Raw genomic sequence first — 20,109 nt, forward strand, 5'->3', positions numbered from 1 at the left:
TTGCAATCCATATATTTTTCTGTGAAATACAGACGTCTGAAGACAGTCTTAGGCCACGGCCCCACTATCAGTATTTGGTCAGTATTTTTTCTCAGGAGTGGGAGCCAAAACCAGGAGTGGGTGATAAATGCAGAATTGGTGACTTGTTTCTATTATACCTTTTCTCTGACTGTTTCTCACCTGGTTTTGGCTCCCACTGCTGAGAAAAAATACTGACCGAATACGGATAGTGGGGCCGTGGCCTTAAAGTGACTATACTTATTATTTGTTGCTGGGTTTACGCCATTTGATCTGTGATTGTCTTTTCCTGTGTTTTACCCACGTTACAATTTCATTATATTCGACTCTTTTATTAGTCATAACTGTAACTATTGAGGCTCATGGTGGTGGAGGGCGGCAAGTGTCCATTAGGAATAACTCCGGGACTCTAAATGCAAATCATTTGTTTATCATTTATTTCTTTTTAACCCTCTAGTTTCAGTCTCATTGTATATATAATCCCAGTGCGCCATCTGCTGACCATGATGTATACAGCTTCCTGCCTACAGCCTAATAAAACATCCACAACAGTAAAGCCATGCTGGACCAAGAAACGTTGCAAGAACTCAAAAGGCAGCTACACACGATTTATTAGGAATGAGCTTGCCACAGAATTACTACATGTGCAGAATATTTCGTAAAGAAAATGATGGATTGATGATAGAGAGAAGTTCTATTTATTCACAATGCCCTAATATTGTATCTGACAAAAGCTTATTCTATACCTGTCAACCCTTGTATTAGAAGCAAAATCTCTATCGTCCATATGTTATTACAGCTGTGTACAAGAAACTACAGCAAAACCAAAGAAAGGAGCTGGAGCATAAGTTGGTATACATGCAAAGTATAAGAACACGTTCACACTGTGGCAATTTAGCAGACAAAGATTGCTAATAGTATCTCAAAGTTCCTGGATTTGATGATGATAGGAGGACCTTTCCATAGAATACTATGAAGATTGTGAATCTACTCTTCACCAGCACAATCCCTGACCAGGTACTGTAACGCACTCCATGTACATGAGTAGATTCCCTTTTCTAGTCTTGGGACAGACTAGAAAATACTTCTTGATGCAGCAAGTATAGGTGAGAGCAGTGTAAGTAGTGAATTAACAATCCCCAATGAGACTACAGTATTTGCCGCTGTGAATGTAGAAAGCTGTAAATCAAAAGCCACATGAGAATGTGAACAGCAAATTGCATCACATTGAATTTCATCATATAAAATGTATGGTCGACAGTCTAAAAGGAAGTAAAAATGCAACTTCCTTTTTTTGTCGCTTATAACTTTTTTGAGGAGTATAGGTAAAAGGATTAGAACAAAGTTAAACATTGATGAGATTAGATGGAAATACTATTCTGCATGTAGATTGCCCTACAACAAGGGGATCTTAAAGATGTGGGGTCTTCGTTATTTTACCTAGTACACGTCTAATACATGTAAAAAACCTCACTTGACTCATACCTGTCTATCTGTGAGTGCTGTTTGAAATGCAACCTCAGCCTGTCTCCTGCTTGTAATGGAGACTGGTGAGAGAACTATCACAAGAAGGAGGCAGGGGAGAAAGGAACTGCAAGTATGTGATATGCATACTCCTGGCATTTATGACAATATATGAGGGTCCCAACTCTCTGACCATCACCAGAATTTGGTCCTCTGACTCAAACTGCCTGATGAAGCAGCTGCTGGATCCAGGTGAAGAGGCTGAAGAATTCATTGTTCACTTTTATGGGAGTCATGGCAAGCATCTTCAGCTGTTTCTCCATAGTAGAAAATTGAGTCTCGTGGCCACCAACCTATTCTTCCCTGGCAGGATGGAGATCACAAACTCTTGTTTTGAAGATAGATGTGAATCTCACCATTGGGATTCACATCTATCACACATTAATGGCATATCCTATGGATATGCCGTAAGTGTCTAAGGTGGGAAATCCCTTTTAATCATGCAGCCTATTGATCTGGCAATGTACATAATCTAAAAGGGAATCGGTCACCAGGTTTTTGACACATAATCTGAAAGCAGCATAATGTATGGACAGAGATCCTGATTCCAGTGATGTGCAACTTACTAGGCTGTTTGATGTAGTTTTTATAAAATCACAGTTTAAATCAGCAGAAGATTATCACTATAGGACTTGTAGACCTGCTGCCATGCATTCCTCCATATCCGTGAGCACTGTATAACCCCACCCCCAATTGGCAGCTTTCTGCCTATGCACAGTGTACACAGAAAGCTTACAATTAGTGATGTGGGCGGAGTTAGACAGAGCTCAGCATTCAGAGAACTGGTAGATCTGCAGCAGATTAAACTGTGATTTTGTCATAACTACAGCAAGCAGCCCAGTAAGTGATACATCACTGGAATCAGGGTCTCCGTCTCTACATCATGCTACTATCAGGTGGGAAACAAAAACCTTGTGACAGACTCCCTTTCAGGAATTAGACAAGCCAACACTTTTCCAGCACTAGTATTGTTTGTAAATGATCAGCCCAAAAGAAATTCTCCCAATATTGGTGTAACTGGGCACGGACATCTGGGTATATTTAGCCCCGGTCTGTTTCAAACGATGAAAATAAGAGATCCGCACACACAACAGTCTTTGGACGTTTTATTGACATGATTAAAAAACATGTGCTTTTGGCTTGTCGATCATACAGTTTTCTCACGTGGAAGAGTCTGACATATCCCGTTATATGTTTTATTGCGAGAGTTGTTTTTTTTTTTTTTTCGTATAAGACATTGATTTTTCTCACAAGAAACAACGTAAAACAACATTTTATTGATGCAGCGAACGGTTGTTCTGTCACATAAAAATATGTTCACTTTTGCTGGAAAAAGGTAGCACAGTTGAGTCAATTAAAAAAAGATTCCTATCGGAGATTCTGTACATGTACAAACACAGACACTCACATGTATAGTTATATATATACACGTCATATAAACACGGCCCCGGAGGAGATACAATTAGATTTTGGCCTTGAGGGTTTTTTTTGATTTGCCTTGGGCAATCTTTTCTTCTGGTCCACATGGGATAAGGACACTGAATTTCCTACATCGGCCGGAGAACGAAGACGGCATCGTCCAAAACGTAATAGTCATTGTACATATCGCCTTCACATAAATAGGGGAGTCTGGTGAACGCCTCAACAACAAACCCTGCTTCCTGGAAGACGGCCGCCAGGCTGTTCACTTGTTCCTCCCATACGCTTCCGGTTACGTCCATGATTTCCGATGGCTTCTCCCATTTGCCTCCTACAAGTATATATAATGGTAAAGATTGGTGCCTGGAGCATGAGAAATCTGCGCCCATGTATTAGAGTTTCTGACTTATAAAACTACCAAAAGCGAATCTTGGTCATTATGAACAATAACTCAGGAGTCTATCCAACTTCCTGATTATTGGGGGTCCAACCGCTAGAATCCCACCGATCACAGATAAGGAAATAACTTTCAAACTTGAGAATACACCTTTAAAGTCTTAAAGAGAACCTGTCAGCAGGATTTTGCTAATTAAACTACAGGCAGTGTCACGTTGGCGCTGTTACACTGATTAAAATGATACCTGCGGTGAAGAAATCGGTTTTGTGGTTCTTGTGTAATCTTTGTGTGAAGTTTCCAGTTAATGATATGCTCGTGCTTTGGGGAGGACCTGTGGGCAGGTCTTTTCTTGTTTTCTCTGGCCTAGAGCACAAAGAAAAGACCTGCCCACAGGTCCTCCCCAAAGCACAAGCATAAACGTCACACAAAGATTACACAAGAACCATAAAACGGATTTCTTCACCGCAGGTATCATTTTAATCAATGTAACAGCGCCAACATGACGGTGCCTATAGTTTACTTGGCAAAATCCTGCTGACAGGTTCTCTTTAAGGACCAAGAGATTTTTCATCTATGCTCTTTCAATTTTTACCTCCCCTCCTTCCAAGAGCCGTAACCATTGTATTTCCTCACTTAAAAAGCCATATTAGAGCCTTGTTTTTCATGGGACTAGTTATACTTTTGAATAACACCATCTATTTTATCAAACAGTGTATTGGAAAATGGGAAAAGTATTCCAAGTGAAATAAAATTGCGAAAAAAAAGAAACAAAAAAATTCAATAAATTGCAAAAAAAAAATTTTTTTGCCTGAGTCGCCATTTTCCAACACATTTAGCATATATGAATTGTGGTACCCACTATACGTTTTTTGTTCATTTTCCAACACTCGTTACATTTTTGATAGCAGCATTTCAGTGGTTAACAGATATGATCGGTGAGTGTGCTATTAGAGGCAAATGTCGGCTACATAACACAGCCGGCATCTGCCCTCTGTGGAGCAGGCTGTGCTTATGAGCTTGCTCCAAAGTCATTGGCACACGCCATGATGGATATATCCATCAATGGGGCATTACAGGGTTAATGTACACAATGTTTTGGTTTTTTTTCCCCCTCGCATTATAGGAGGCATGCGTCCGACAATTTCCACAGGTGTAGTATGTAACCAGCCTTTGCTATCTTTTGTACAACAGCTGAAAAAGCAGTGGGGAGAGATTCCTGCTGCAGTCAGTTGTCTCATCTCCACACAGAAGACAATGAGGAGAAGGAGGGGACGTGGCTGAGCTACGGAGTCACACAGAGAAGATTTCTTCATATATTTTTAGTTTTAATTATAACATGAGTCAAAATAGAATCAAAAAGAAATCAAGACAAATGATGGAGGAATTGCTGGGGGTATTCTTTTTTTTTTTTTTTACTTTGCGCATTTTTTTTGGTGCTTCGTGAAAAGCCCAAAAACGCTACAGTCCGGTGTGGGAATAAAGGCAGTAGGGAAGGACATCAAGAAACAAAAGAAGGAAGTGACCCAACAGCTACAGGAGGTCTTAGACGAGGACAGCCATCAAGGCTCAGTTCCCCTTTTATAAGTGATTTACTGAGACGAGAAATGGACAGAAGCAACTTGTCAGGATGCATTTTTCTCCAGTTCATCCTTACATATTGTTACTCTGGTAAGTGCCATAAATACTACAATCATATATGACAGATCTGATTCAGTACCAGTGTGAAGTATCCTGTCTGTGCAATTCACTATTCTAGGTAAATGTAGGAGAGAGCAGGGGCTGTAAGATCAGCGTGATGTAAAGCTTCAGAAGGGAGCAATGCTAATAGGATCTGTCATTATTCTTATGATCGTCCCATCTCAATCTACAGCAATGGACTCAACAACTGGTGGTTCTCCAACTATGGCCAAACTACAAGCATGCCTGGGACTTGTAGTTTTACACCAGTTGGAGATCACTAACCTTCTTGTCGTAGGATAGATGTGTTTAGATTGATCTACTGACTGGGGCAATGCTACATTAGGTGCAGGGTAGAGGCCCCTCATCAGATAGGGCCCCGAAATAAAAATAATGCTTTAGGGTCTAGGAGACTGTTTGTTTTCAAACCCAGAAAAAAAATTTTTTTTTGCTTTATTATACCTAAAGCAGAGCATATCCTGACAACCATGGCGGTCATGGATCGCTGGGAGTTAAAGGGAACCTGTCATGCTGAAAATGGTATCTAATCTGCAGGCAGGATGTTATAGAGCACGGAGAGCGGACATTTTTTGGGCAAAGTTTAAGTAAAACTTGAATTTTATTCGTCGAAATCCCTGTTTTTTTTATGAGTAGGAGTCCAGTAGGCGGTCCTAATCAGTGATAGACAGTCTTCTCTGTATGACATCACATGCAAAGATAACTGTCAGTCACTAGTAGGACTTGTAGACACAAACACCAGGGATTACAATGACTAAAATAAAAGTTATCCTGACTCCTTTCCCACAAGCCTATGTAGCTTTCTCCTCTATACCACGCTGTCTACATGTACAATATCCCTTTAAGAGTTTCACAACAGCTGGGGAGCCACAGGTCGGAGACCACAGATCTAACCCACTGAAAGGTTTCAATCATTTCTCCATTTCTGCAATTTTAAGAACTACTGTTCCCATTGTATTATAGGTAGAGCCCAAATCAGCTTTCCAGTGTCTTAGAAGTAATCTCTAAAGGAGGATTTTTAGAGACTCTTCTTGTTTCTGAAAAGTGCAAAGCAAGATCTGAGGTTCTTCCTCATTGATGGGGAACAGAAATTATACTAGAGGTTATTTTTGGTTTTAGATGGAAAGTCGAGGAGCTAAAAAACTGTGGCGTCAATACTGATGTGTCTCTCATATAGAAACAATGGGAAGCAGTGTCCATGTTATAGGATAAAATGTGTGTGGATCAGTCTTTCGGAGCTTACTTCTATATTTCTTATTGTGACTACACTTGGTGTAACCTACAGTGTGTGTAAGATGGACATACAGCCAACGTTCCTCCTTTTTGAGCAAGTGTATTGCTGCATTGTATAATGTGAACTGTGATGCGTTAATAGGGTTAGTATTGTGTTCTGCCCGACAGTTGGCGTTAATATTTGGGATTAGCCCAGAGTAGGAAGGGTTAAGGTGAAGGGACAGAGACAGCTTCCTGTCAGGACGTCAGATAAGGCCCAGTGTGCAACAGAAGCAGACCTAAGGTCTGGACAGTGAGCAGTGCCGCATGATGTGGGTGTCCCGAAGTAAGAGGAGACTAAGACAGTGGCTAGCGTGAACCGGAGTAAAGAGAACAAAAAAACTGACAGAAGGATAGTGTGGTCAACCGGAGACTGGTCCTGTGACAGGACACCTAGCAGTACAGCCCGGCGTTTACAACTCAGAGAGGTAACGAGCCAAGATGGGACAAAGTATGTGAGACGAAGAGAGTGCCGCAGACAGGAGATTCAAGGCGTCAGTAACAGAGAAGTGAAGTACTGGCCATACTGGCAACTTAGTTCCCTTGAGGGAAATGAAGTCGCTGAACCGTGGGTTGAGAATAGGACTTTTGCTAACTAGACTGTAGTATGGAGCTGGGTTGTGGTGAAGGAAAGTGAAACAGTGGAGATAGAGAACAAACGAGTAAGGAATTGAGACAAATGCTCCATATTGTGAAGGAAACTTTCATAAAGTTGTGTACCCGCTACATAATTCCAGTAATAAAGTTATCGTTACGTAAAAAGTTTAGTTTTGATTGGTGGTCTCCCTCATTGAAGTCCTCAACATCTGGTCCTGGCCAACCCAAGTCAACGGTAACACAAGACTTGCAAGAGCGTAGCCCAGCCAGGACCCCACCTTCATGTAACGTACCGGAGTGCAAAAGACAAGTACTTCGTCCACGGCTACTGCCCTGCTACATGTGCGACACCCCAAGTGTCCCCAACTCCACAGGACTATTGGGCTGTGTTCAGACCAAGTTTATTGAGGTGTTCAAAACAGACCAGTTTTTCAAGCAAAAAAAGCATCGGGAAATGCACTTTCTTGGGGGCGTTTTAAAGCAGTTTTTATTTTAACTGTCTTTTGTGAGAGTTTTCAAAGCACTCTTTTCTAAAGTGGATTTTTTTGCATAATTTTTGACTTGATGTGTCAAGTTTAGAACAGATTAAAAAAGGATTCAAAACCTGAAAAGGTTTAACTAAGAAAAAAAAACTGAACATATGAACAGCAAAATGGATTATGATTGCAATGAAAAGGAAGAATATTTCAAGTATCTTTGAAGCAGTCAATAAGGTAAAAAATGGCCAGCTTTTGCTTTTATTTTACTCCCTCCGAGTTTTAAATATACAGTGAAGGAAATAAGTATTTGATCCCTTGCTGTTTTTGTAAGTTTGCCCACTGACAAAGACATGAACAGTCTATAATTTTAAGGGTAGGTTAATTTTAACATTGAGAGATAGAATATCCCCCAAAAAAATTAAGAAAATCACATTGTATAAATTAGATAAATGTATTTGCATTTTCCAGTGAGAAATAAGTATTTGATCCCCTACAAACCATTATTAGTTCTGGCTCCTACAAACCAGTTAGACACTCCTAATCAACTCGTTACCTGCATTAAAGACAGCTGTCTTACATAGTCACCTGTATAAAAGACTCCTGTCCACAGACTCAATCAGTCAGACTCTAACCTCTACAACATGGGCAAGACCAAAGAGCTTTCTAAGGATCTCAGGGACAGGATCATAGACCTGCACAAAGCTGGAATGGGTGACAAAACCATAAGTAAGACGCTGGGTGAGAAGGACACAAGTGTTGGTGCAATAGTAAGAAAATGGAAGTAATGCAAAATGACTGTCAATCGACATTGATCTTGGGCACTATGCAAAATCTTACCTCGTGGGGTATCCTTTATCATGAGGAAGGTGAGAGATCAGCCTAAAACTACACGGGGGGGAACTTGTTAATTATCTCAAGGCAGCTGGGACCACAGTCACCAAGAAAACCATTGGTAATACATTATGCCTTAAAGGTTTAAAATCCTGCAGTGCGCGCAAGATCCCCCTGCTCAAGAAGGCACATGTGCAGGCCCGTCTGAAGTTTGTCAATGAACACCTGGATGATTCTGTGAGTTATTGGGAGAAGGTCCTGTGGGCAGATGAGACAAAAATTGAGCTCTTTGGCATTAACTCAACTCGCTGTGTTTGGAGGAAGAGAAATGCTGCCTATGACCCAAAGAACACCATCCCCACTGTCAAGCATGGAGGTGGAAACATTATGTTTTGGGGGTGTTTCTCTGCTAAGGGCACAGGACTACTTCACCGCATCAATGGGAGAATGGATGGAGCCATGTACCGTAAAATCCTGAATGACAACCTCCTTCCTTCCGCCAGGACATTAAAGGCTGCGTCTTCCAGCAAGACAATGACCCAAAACATACAGCCAAGGCAACAAAAGAGTGGCTCAAAAAGAAGCACATTAAGGTCATGGAGTGGCCTAGCCAGTCTCCAGACCTTAATCCCATAGAAAACTTATGGAGGGAGTTGAAGCTCTGAGTTGCCAAGCAACAGCCTCAAAATCTGAACGATTTAGACATGAGGAGTGGACCAAAATTCCTCCGGACATGTGCACAAACCTCATCATCAACTACAAAAAACGTCTGACAGCTGCTGACTGCTGTGCTTGCCAACAAGGGTTTTGCCACCAAGTATTAAAGGGGTTGTCCACTACTATTGAAAACAGCCTAATGTATTTTTATGATGAATAGAAGTAACTTTGTAATTACCTTCCGCAGCTGTTTCTGCCTGTGAGCGGTGCTATCGCTGGCTGCTCACAGGCAGCATGTGACCCTGCGCCGACGTCACGTCAAGTGAGGTGTGCCTTAGCGCTGGGGGTCCCCCCGCGCATCACACCCAACATCCACCGTGCGCTTTCCCAATGAATGGGGAGTGGGAGAGCGCGCAGTGGATGCCGGGTGTGAGGCGCGGGGTATGCCTGCCCACAGCCCTGCATCCACCATGGAAAGCAGAAGAGGAGAGAAGGCCGCAGCCGGGGGTCACAAGATGCCTGTGAGCGGCCAGTGATAGCGCCACTCACAGGCAGAAACAGCAGAGGAAGGTAATTACAAAGAAGCTTCTATTCATCATAGAAATACATTGGGCTATTTTCAGCAGTATTGGACAACTCCTTTAAGTGTTTGTCAGAGGACTCAAATACTTATTTCTCACTGCAAAATGCAAATAAATGTATCTAATTTATACAATGTGATTTTCTTCATTTTTTTGGGATATTCTATCTCTCAATGCTAAAATTAACCTACCCTAAAAATTACAGACTGTTCATGTCTTTGTCAGTGGGCAAACTTACAAAAACAGCAAGGGAGCAAATAATTATTTCCTTCACTGAATATATTTTTTTTAAAAAGCCATACGGATCCAGAGATATGTGGCTTTTTATTTAGTGCTGAATTTTATAGTCTTTTTCTAGTGGGGTGGCTCACAGGATCCTCTGGGGCGGGTCTTTCGTCTGCCCTGTGAGTCACGCCCCCTAGTAAAGTCCATACAAAATTAACATTGAATAAAAAATCCCAAATCTCTGGAACACCATGGCGGATTTAAGAAAACAAAAACTGGAAAGCCCAGTGGAACAGCGGGAATAAAAGAAGAGAAAAAACTGACCATTTTTGACCTGGTGAAAGGTCCTCTTCAAGAAGATCTGCTCAAAAAAATACTCAACAAAATTTGAGTACATCCCGAGGCCCAGTTCTTCTGTCCTCAAAGTTCCTCCAGACCTGGATTTTGGAAATATTCCGTGAGAAGAGCACCAGGTGTAGAAGTGACTATGCTACCAAGAGACATGTTGACTACAACTGTAAGAGGCGAGTATTTTACAAGGGCCTGGTTACGAGACAGGAATTTTGTTAGTTTGGGCATAAAACAAGAACTATATTTAGTAGTCTTGTGGCTACTGCTGTATAAGGGCTAAATGTACAGCATATGTGTAAGAGGAGGCCTGAGGAAAGAGTATTGGGGCTGATTTAGGTCAGCATTATATATTTATAGGAAGCATAAATGAGGGCCGATTGCCAACAGAGGAAGTATTTCTAGAGCATATGCCATTATTTTACATAGGAATAAGCAGTAATGTCTGAGCGGTCGCTATAAAAATACAATGCTGTCATAATGCCGTATTGCTGAGGTGCTTGGGAAATTACCAGAATGAGTAAAACTTGTGGTGTGAAATCACATCTGCTGACCCAACACAGGCGCATGCAGGAGCTGCCAATGGAGCAATTCCCTAACATCTACTTGGAAACTCACCACCATTGTAACAGTAATAGCCGACGACCAAGACCTCACCTTCTGATCAGTCGAAAACAACCATATTGTAAAGAGAGGAGAGAACAAGGCGCAATGGGTGACTCAGTATTGCAATTTGTAGAGGGGTGTGGGGATGGCTACTAACCTTATGAAGTTGTGCACATCTGCACAACCCCAGTGTAAAGCTCCACAAGCTCCGCTCTGTTGGTGGCTGTCATCTATTTCCAGCGGCGTTCACAGATCCTGATCTCTTGGTGGTATATCACGTGGTCAGGTTAGTAGCATGTAATGCCGAGATAGACGCCCAGCTTCACCAACACCCCAGGCAGCGCTCCGGAGGGGTTAAGGCAGCGCAGCTTGGAAAACCAGGGTAGTAATTTTAATTAAATTGCTCCCACAGGTGAAAAAACAATAGGTTAAAGGCAGCTCTACCGCACCCCAACAGGGGGAAAAGGACAATCAGTGAATATGAATAGCGGTACCAGAGCGCCAATAACAGGGCAAAAATATTAAAAGGACTGATTTATTAATACACACAACGCGTTTCGGTGGACACAGCCACCTTCATCAGGTGTGACAAGCAGCAAACAATTGATCCTTATATACATTTGACTAGGTATACAATTACTTAAAAGCTGCGGGGCCAGATACAGAGTAATACCTCTATATTAACCCCTTGAGTTCATATATGCTCAATAGAGTAAAAAGGATTGTTATAAAATAATGCCTAATGAAGCATATAGGGTTCTTATAAAAAGGATTCGCTGTAAAAAAAAACAAAAAACTTGTGAATCCTATAATCTTAATACTTCATAGGATATATTGTCATCTACCACCCTATATTTTAGATTATATAAAAAAATAATAATAATAATTTTTACATACAACATAAAACAATGCATAAATATAAAGTATAAAATTACAATCAGTTTCTTACTCTGTATCTGGCCCCGCAGCTTTTAAGTAATTGTATACCTAGTCAAATGTATATAAGGATCAATTGTTTGCTGCTTGTCACACCTGATGAAGGTGGCTGTGTCCACCGAAACGCGTTGTGTATATTAATAAATCAGTCCTTTTAATATTTTTGCTCTGTTATTGGAGCTCTGGTACCGCTATTCATATTCACTGATTGTCCTTTTCCCCCTGTTGGGGTGCGGTAGAGCTGCCTTTAATCTATTGTTTTTTCACCTGTGGGAGCAATTTAATTAAAATTACTACCCTGGTTTTCCAAGCTGCGCTGCCTTAACCCCTCCGGAACGCTGCCGGGGGTGTTGGTGAAGCTGGGCGTCTATCTCGGCATTACATGCTACTAACCTGACCACGTGATATACCACCAAGAGATCAGGATCTGTGAACGCCGCTGGAAATAGATGACAGCCACCAACAGAGCGGAGCTTGTGGAGCTTTACACTGGGGTTGTGCAGAGGTGCACAACTTCATAAGGTTAGTAGCCATCCCCACACCCCTCTACAAATTGCAATACTGAGTCACCCATTGCGCCTTGTTCTCTCCTCTCTTTACATATTGAGTCTGCTATTGCTGGGGGCTTAGCCTCAAGACCAGGAGCTGCAAATTGGGCGACTCAGATTGTTCTACACATCGAGAGACGGAAAAACCTTGCAGAATCATCAACAGATAAGAACTGTGTTTAAGACTTTAAAATCTAAATTGCTGGATCATTATGGACTTTTATGTGACCAATAGAGAGAAATTTAGATTATCTCTGATCAATACAGCCCTTAGTAAAGACTTTAAAGATGGCGACAGATGCATATATAATAATCCAACTATGCTGAATGATATAGATCAAAAAAGGTTACGTGGACTGTTTTTGAACTTAGAAAATAATAGCAAAATAGAAATAACTAATCACGTAGACACGATGTTTTTAGAACATTACATTAAGGATAACATAATACCTAAGGGATTGAGAATGAATCTCAATTCATCCTTTCCTCAGGATATTGTTTTTACTGAAAGATGGGACAGGTGTATTTCTGATTGCTCAACAACACTGATCAGATTGTTGATTGATAAAAGGAATACTCTGGCTATGTATGCTTTAGAAACAATAGCTAAAATTAAAGGGGATTTGGAGTTCTTTTCTTCATCTACGGAATATTTTGCCACAGATAATGAGGTAAAACTAAGACTGGCTAAGTTTGAAAATGATTTAATAAATAAAAAAGCAAAAAAATATGAAAGAGATATAAAAGACTCTAAAAAAGAAAAAATCCAATCACCACTTCAAATTTCACCTGTTCCCATCATCTCTATGCAGAGAACAACTAGGGATAATCCATCATCCCCTATTCTAAGCAATGATACTGATAACCATACAAAACAAGTGAATAGTTTTCAAAAACAGTTTTCTATGAATAAAAAACAACAAACAATATATGAGACTCATAAAAAGAAGTTATCCATTAACAATAATTACAAGAAAAATACTGCATTTAATTCTAATTTGGAAAAAAATAATGACCTTATAATAGAGGGAATGTGTATGGAAATTACTCCTCCCTCCATACTGATTACTGATCCACCTATTTTATCTACACAAGCAGCAGATGTAGAATTTATTGCTAATCCGTCTACTATTTCCACACAAGTAGCAGATATTGATGAACTGAACTTCACATTACATATTAACACACAGGAGATATCCCATAGTGGATCTAATATCTCAGAGCTTTCTAGTGCAATACAGATTACTATTGCTGGGGAGTTATCTGGACAGATCCCGTTAGCGGATACACTGAATATTTTTAATCAAGGGAGACCCTCTGATAAAACAAGTGGTATAAACCACATAAAACCCCCTATAAACAGAATGACATCCTTGGAATTATCTCCGATTTTGAATGAGAATAGTATCTTGATAAATCCTCAAACACAGAATGCAGTTGCATCTCAAACTAATAAAACGAAAATTACACATTTTTTTCACGTGGTCCCCGGACGTTGTCCAAAACGAAAAAGAAATTTAGGGGATGTAGAGGGAGTGGAAAAACCCGAGGCCTCAACAACAAAAATAGTCCAAATGCCGAAATTGAGACACAATCCAAATATAAAGAAAATGAAATCTTGCCAATGAACCAGAATACAAATTCCCTGCAGATAGAAACCCCTATGGTTGTGGGGGTATTTTTAATATTTCTAGCTATGTGCTATCTGAAGCTGAACAATCCTTGTTAGGTCGAGGATTATCTTTCTGTCCAGCTGTCCCATTTAATAATTTCACTTTGTTCTGTGATTTAAATGAATTTATAAGGAAATTGACACTAAAAAGGCATTTTCTATTGGAAGATAAGAGAAAATCACATCCTATTAGTTCATGCTCAACAGTATCCCCCTCCATTCAAGAATCTAATATACCAGGCCCCCCATTACTGGACCCTTTCACTCATGTAAATGTGAAGGGGAAAAATAATTTCTATCCATTACATCACAAAGGTTCACACCTTGAAACTTTCCAACAATTAATTTTGAGGGACCTTAGGACATTCCCCCCAATTTCAAAAAAAGTGAACAACTTGAGCTACCAGGAGAAATGTGCATTAAAAACCCTTCAGGATAATAAAGAAATAATTATAACGAGAGCAGATAAGGGAGGGGGGACTGTGATAATGAACAGGGGCTGGTACATCAAGGAGGGCCTCAGAATCTTAGACGACTCAAACTACTACGTGAAATTAGAAGCAGACCCATCTGTAACCATTTTTTTGGAGTACAAAGGACTTGTAGCAGGGGCCTCTACAGCTGGCTTCCTCAATAAAAAAGAAAAATCCTTTTTAGACATTAAAAAATTCAAAGTCCCTTATTTTTATTTTTTACCCAAAATTCATAAAGATAAATTTAATCCCCCTGGACGTCCTATTATTTCTGGTATTAATTCTATCACATCCAACTTATCCCACTATATTGATCTTTTTTTACAGAAGTACGTTTTATCCCTAGATTCTCATTTAAAGGATTCTACACATTTAATTAGACTGTTGAGAGAATTACCCCCTCTTCCAGGCTGTCTTCTTATTACACTCGATATAAGCTCTCTTTATTCCAATATCACACATGTATTGGGTTTACAGGCAATTAAAATATTCCTAGATGAGGACCCTAACTTACAAGATCCTCAAAAAAACTTTTTATTGAGGGGTATAACTTTCATTATTGAGAACAATGTATTTTCTTTTGAGGGGGTGATGTATCGGCAGCTGAGGGGCTGCGCGATGGGGACGAGGTTTGCCCCCAGTTATGCAAATCTATATATGGGGGCATTCGAGTCTATCCACATCGCGCAATCCCTCGGCGTCGATAAACCCATCGTTATGTACCGCCGCTTTATAGATGATCTGTTTATCATATGGAGGGGAAATACTGTGGAGGCTGCCAAATTTATTGATGAATTAAACTCTAACGACTGGGGTCTTTCCTTTACCTCTACCATATCTGAGAGTAATATTCAATATCTTGACCTTCAGATAAATATAGACAATTCGGGTAAAATATCCACATCTACCCACTTTAAGGAAGTGGATGTAAATAGCTATCTTGAATTTGACAGTGGCCATCTACCCAGCTGGATTAGAAATATTCCATATGGTCAATATTGGCGTGTCAGAAAAAATTGTACACATGATTCGGATTTTTTTCTGGAATCTAAGGTTTTACAAAAACGTTTTAGAGCTAAGGGATACCCCCGGAAATTATTAGAGGATGCTTTCTCCAAAACTAGATCCCTATCACAGAACCTGTGTATCAACAAATCCAAGAATACCAGCCAAGAGCCAAACAACGATTTCAGTTTAAATCTGATTACTACTTATGGTAAACCTACGCAAGTGTTATCCAGTTTATTAAAAAAATACTGGTTCATTTTAAGTAATGATCCAATATTAACTGGTCATTTACCGGAATTTCCTCATGTCATATATCGGAGGAGTAAAAATCTAGGAAACTATATAGCCCCTAGCAATACAACAATTGGTAGAAGACCGAACCATTCAGCTCCTATTAGCAATAATGGATGTTATAAATGTAATGTCCCTAAATGCTTATGCTGTCAATCCATTGATAACGGAGCCAAAACATTCGTCTCTGCGGTCACTGGAGAGATATATCCCATTCGCTTTAGACTTACATGTCAGTCCTCATATGTGATCTATCTGCTCCAGTGCACCTGCGGCCTGCAATACATTGGCCGCACTATCCAGGAAATGCACTCCAGATTAAATAAACATCGCCAAAATATTAGAAACGGCTTTCCCCTACATAGCGTTTCTAATCATTTCTTAAAAGAACATCAAAAAAATCCTAATAACCTAAAACTAACTATCATTGATCATATAGTTGATACACACCCTGATAGACTAAATCGTCTCATTACACGTGAAAATTATTGGATTTTCAAAATGGGAACCTTGTCTCCTGAAGGTTTGAACCTTAATATAGAGAAGACAACTTTTTAAATAATTGTTTTCATATTTTAGCAAATTTATTATATATATCTTTTATATGGAAGAGGAGAGGGGAGGAGAGAGAGAAGGAGGGAAGAGGGGAAAGGAGAGAGGGAGGGGAGGAGGGAGGAGAGAGAGAAGGGGAAAAAAAATTTAAAGAAAAATTTTTTTTTTTTTTTTTGGGGGGGAATTTTTTTTTTGGAATTTTTTTTTTTTTTGGGGGGATTTTTTTTGGGGGATTTTTTTGGGAATTTTTTTTTTTTTTCTCTTTTTTTTCTCTTTCCTTTCTTCGTCTACTTTTCCTAATTACAATGATAGAAACTGATTGTAATTTTATACTTTATATTTATGCATTGTTTTATGTTGTATGTAAAAATTATTATTATTATTTTTTTATATAATCTAAAATATAGGGTGGTAGATGACAATATATCCTATGAAGTATTAAGATTATAGGATTCACAAGTTTTTTTTTTTTTTTACAGCGAATCCTTTTTATAAGAACCCTATATGCTTCATTAGGCATTATTTTATAACAATCCTTTTTACTCTATTGAGCATATATGAACTCAAGGGGTTAATATAGAGGTATTACTCTGTATCTGGCCCCGCAGCTTTTAAGTAATTGTATACCTAGTCAAATGTATATAAGGATCAATTGTTTGCTGCTTGTCACACCTGATGAAGGTGGCTGTGTCCACCGAAACGCGTTGTGTGTGTATTAATAAATCAGTCCTTTTAATATTTTTGCTCTGTTATTGGCGCTCTGGTACCGCTATTCATATTCACTGAAAACAACCATATTGACCCCAACAATACACTGGCTACTCATAGGATTGCCAAAAATTTACAGATTTATGGTCGTTTTAGGATAGTACATAAAATAACCCCTAATGAAAAGCGATAAGACTGAAGTTTGTGCCGCTTTGTCCTCTAGGTGTCGGGTGCTGTGCGGTGGAGGTGAAGCAGAAGGCGTTTTCTGAAGTATTAATGGAGCAGAAAACGGCCAATGTATCATGCCAGTATACAGCCAGCAACTGTCCGGGCAAAGAGACGATCTTCTGGGTTCGATATCTTGCTTCTTCATATGAAAAACTATACCCAGATGATGTAAACCGATTCAAAGTCGAGAATACCGATGGGAACAACAGCCTGCTGAAAATTGAGCAAATAGTCACTGAGGACAGCGGAATATATGTTTGTGGCTTAGTATTTCCCAAATCTTCAAAGTCCACTTCAAAGATGGCAGGACAAGGAACAACGCTAATAATACGAGGTAGGACAAGACATTTACTGATCTTGGGGAGCGTTTACACTGGTCGATTATCGGGAACGTGCATTACCATAAAACACTCCTTCACGATAATCTGAATGCCTAAATAGGCCGTCAATCACCCAACTAACGAGCAAAACGCTTGTTCGTCGGGTGAAATTACTTTTAATCTTCATCGTTCTTGGCAGCACATGTAACCAGGAAATGTGCTGCCAAGAACAATGAAACCCTACCCGCACCAAACTGTTGTAAAAATCGTTCTGTGTCGGAAGCGCGGTCGGCCTGTCTATGCAGGCTGTTACACAACCACCATGGCTTCTATGCAGCCCGATTGGAGGTTGTTTAACATCCACAGATTGGCTAGTCTGAATGCACCCTTACTGATATTCTGGATTATCAGGTGCAAGACTAAGGGCTTGATTCATTATTGCATTTGCGCCTTTTTTCTACTTTTTTGTGAGCCTGTTTTTCACTTGTGCCCAATTCTTATAATTTGCGTTCTTTTTATAGTATTTTTTTAATGTTTGTCATAGTGAGAAGGGTTTGGGGTTTCCAGATGATTTCACTTGATTCATCATTTGCGACTAGTGATTTTTTAACTGGCATTATTTTATGTACACCGAATATTTCTGCGCAATTTTTGAGACTCTTTGCAAAAAGTGCTGTTTTTTTTTTTTTTTGCACTTATAAGGTTGATAAGTAACCGTTGTTTTCATTTCTATTTCATAGATCAAAAGTACACATGAAAAGAAGCTATTTTATAATATTTGTTATCAGAGAAATCTTCTCCTCCTGGACCGAATCTTTCACTCTCAATTCATGGATAAAATCTGTAAAAATTGTATTTAGTGATTACAGATTTTCCTATTACTGAGATAGGAGATGACAGTTGGTGCTCAAAAAGTTCTACGGAACTTGCAGTAGAATGTCTGCGTCTGCCTCTAGCCCCTCCCTAGAATGTCTGCGTCTGCCTCTAGCCCCTCCCTAGAATGTCTGCGTCTGCCTCTAGCCCCTCCCTAGAATGTCTGCCTCTAGCCCCTCCCTAGAATGTCTGCCTCTAGCCCCTCCCTAGAATGTCTGCGTCTGCCTCTAGCCCCTCCCTAGAATGTCTGTGTCTGCCTCTAGCCCCTCCCTAGAATGTCTGTGTCTGCCTCTAGCCCCTCCCTAGAATGTCTGTGTCTGCCTCTAGCCCCTCCCTAGAATGTCTGTGTCTGCCTCTAGCCCCTCCTTCCTTCTCCCAAACATTCTGAGCACCAACTCTCATCTCCTATCTACGCAAGGAGAAAATTTGTGTCCACTGAAAACTGATTTTATCCGACAATTGATAATTTTGAGAGTGAAAGATCAGTCCAGGAGAAAGAAGCTGATTTCTTGGATACGTTTAATTACAAAGTTACTTAATTTCAAGTGTACACATCAGGTTTACACAGGACAATGTGCTGCCAAGAAAAAATATTTTTAAGCAAGGTGAAAAATAATTTCATCCAACAAATGAACATTTTTGGTGTTTGGTGGTCTATACAGACCAGAGTTCCCAATCATCAGCCAGCATTACTGCACCTTAACAAATGATGGAATTAGGAGATTATACTTTAAACACAGATATGAAGAAATCTAAAAAATGTTCTTGGAGGGGCAAAGTCAAGTAGATTTTAGGAGCCAGAGAGAACAATTCAGGAGCCAAATTGCCTTTTCTGGTAGCAGCAGCAAGAATTGTCATAGACATCAGTAGCCGCAAAGAAGAACTAATTTACCATGGGCCAACCAAAGAACATTACCCATCCTGAAAAGTACATATAGCCTTGATTATAATCTCTGCTGATATCAGGTAAAATTATCTATAAGAATTTATGATAAAAAGTAATAAACCCAAGAAATAATTCCAGCAACAGCTTTGTAGTCAGACCTGTTGAGGATATTTCTCAACAATTTTGGTTCTCAAGTCCTCAGACAGTTCTCTTCTCTTTCTGTTCTCCATGCTTAGTGTGGCACACACAGACACACAATGCAAAGATTGAGTCAACTTCTCCCCTTTTTATCTGGTTTCAGGTGTGATTTTCATATTGTCCACACCTGTTACTTGCCACAGGTGAGTTTGAACGAGCATCACATACTTGAAACAAAAGTTGTTTACCCACAATTTTGTCCGGCTCATTTTTGGGGTTGTGTGAAATTATGTCCAGTTTGCCTTTTTTTCCTCTGTTTTTTTTGTGTTGTTCCAATTCACACAAAGGAAATAAACAGGTGTATAACAAAACATGTATAATTGTAATAATTTTCTGGGAGAAATACTTTATTTTCTGGAACAATCTCAAGGGTGCCAACACTTTTGGCCATGACTGCATGTAGTATTAGCAGGGAACTAGCTGATGTCTTGTGGCGTCACAGGAATGCACAGAGTTGCACAATAAGTGTGATCGAAAATGGCCATAATATACTACAACTATGTGCAAATATTGAGAAATGCACACAATGCTGACAGCTGAGAGAAATGAAGATCAAACGAGACAAAAAAAAATTCCTTTAAGGGAAATATGTAAAGATCATAAGATGCTTTTCAGTTGAGCATGACTTTTACTTAACAGTCACTGCAATCACTCTAGCTATGGACTTACAGGACTGGGCTACAGAGGGAAAACAATTATAAAAGCAGCTGTAAGTAGTAAAATATATAACTTTCTAATATAGTTTTAACCTTTAGTGTCCCGTTTTC

At 39.8% G+C, this 20,109-nt stretch overlaps 2 protein-coding genes across 2 annotated transcripts in view; one reads left to right on the forward strand and one right to left on the reverse strand.

The window, feature by feature from the left end:
* Positions 1-2,635: 2,635 nt before the first annotated feature.
* METTL9 (methyltransferase 9, His-X-His N1(pi)-histidine) overlaps positions 2,636-20,109 on the reverse strand; it is a 38,412-nt gene continuing 20,938 nt past the window's right edge. Inside the window, 1 exon segment of the mRNA XM_073647586.1 lies at positions 2,636-3,292. Coding sequence (XP_073503687.1) covers positions 3,090-3,292 — 203 coding nt within the window. The 3' untranslated portion in view covers positions 2,636-3,089.
* Positions 4,862-20,109, forward strand: part of IGSF6 (immunoglobulin superfamily member 6) — a gene marked incomplete at its 3' end in the record, with an annotated part of 20,819 nt that continues 5,571 nt past the window's right edge. Inside the window, exons 1-2 of the mRNA XM_073649080.1 lie at positions 4,862-5,026; positions 17,061-17,399. Coding sequence (XP_073505181.1) covers positions 4,963-5,026; positions 17,061-17,399 — 403 coding nt within the window. The remainder of the gene's footprint in view (positions 5,027-17,060; positions 17,400-20,109) is intronic.

This window comes from Phyllobates terribilis, unplaced genomic scaffold (assembly GCF_046119375.1).
Source record: "Phyllobates terribilis strain yellow unplaced genomic scaffold, ASM4611937v1 Scaffold_9__5_contigs__length_417890890, whole genome shotgun sequence".
Lineage (NCBI taxonomy): Eukaryota > Metazoa > Chordata > Amphibia > Anura > Dendrobatidae > Phyllobates > Phyllobates terribilis.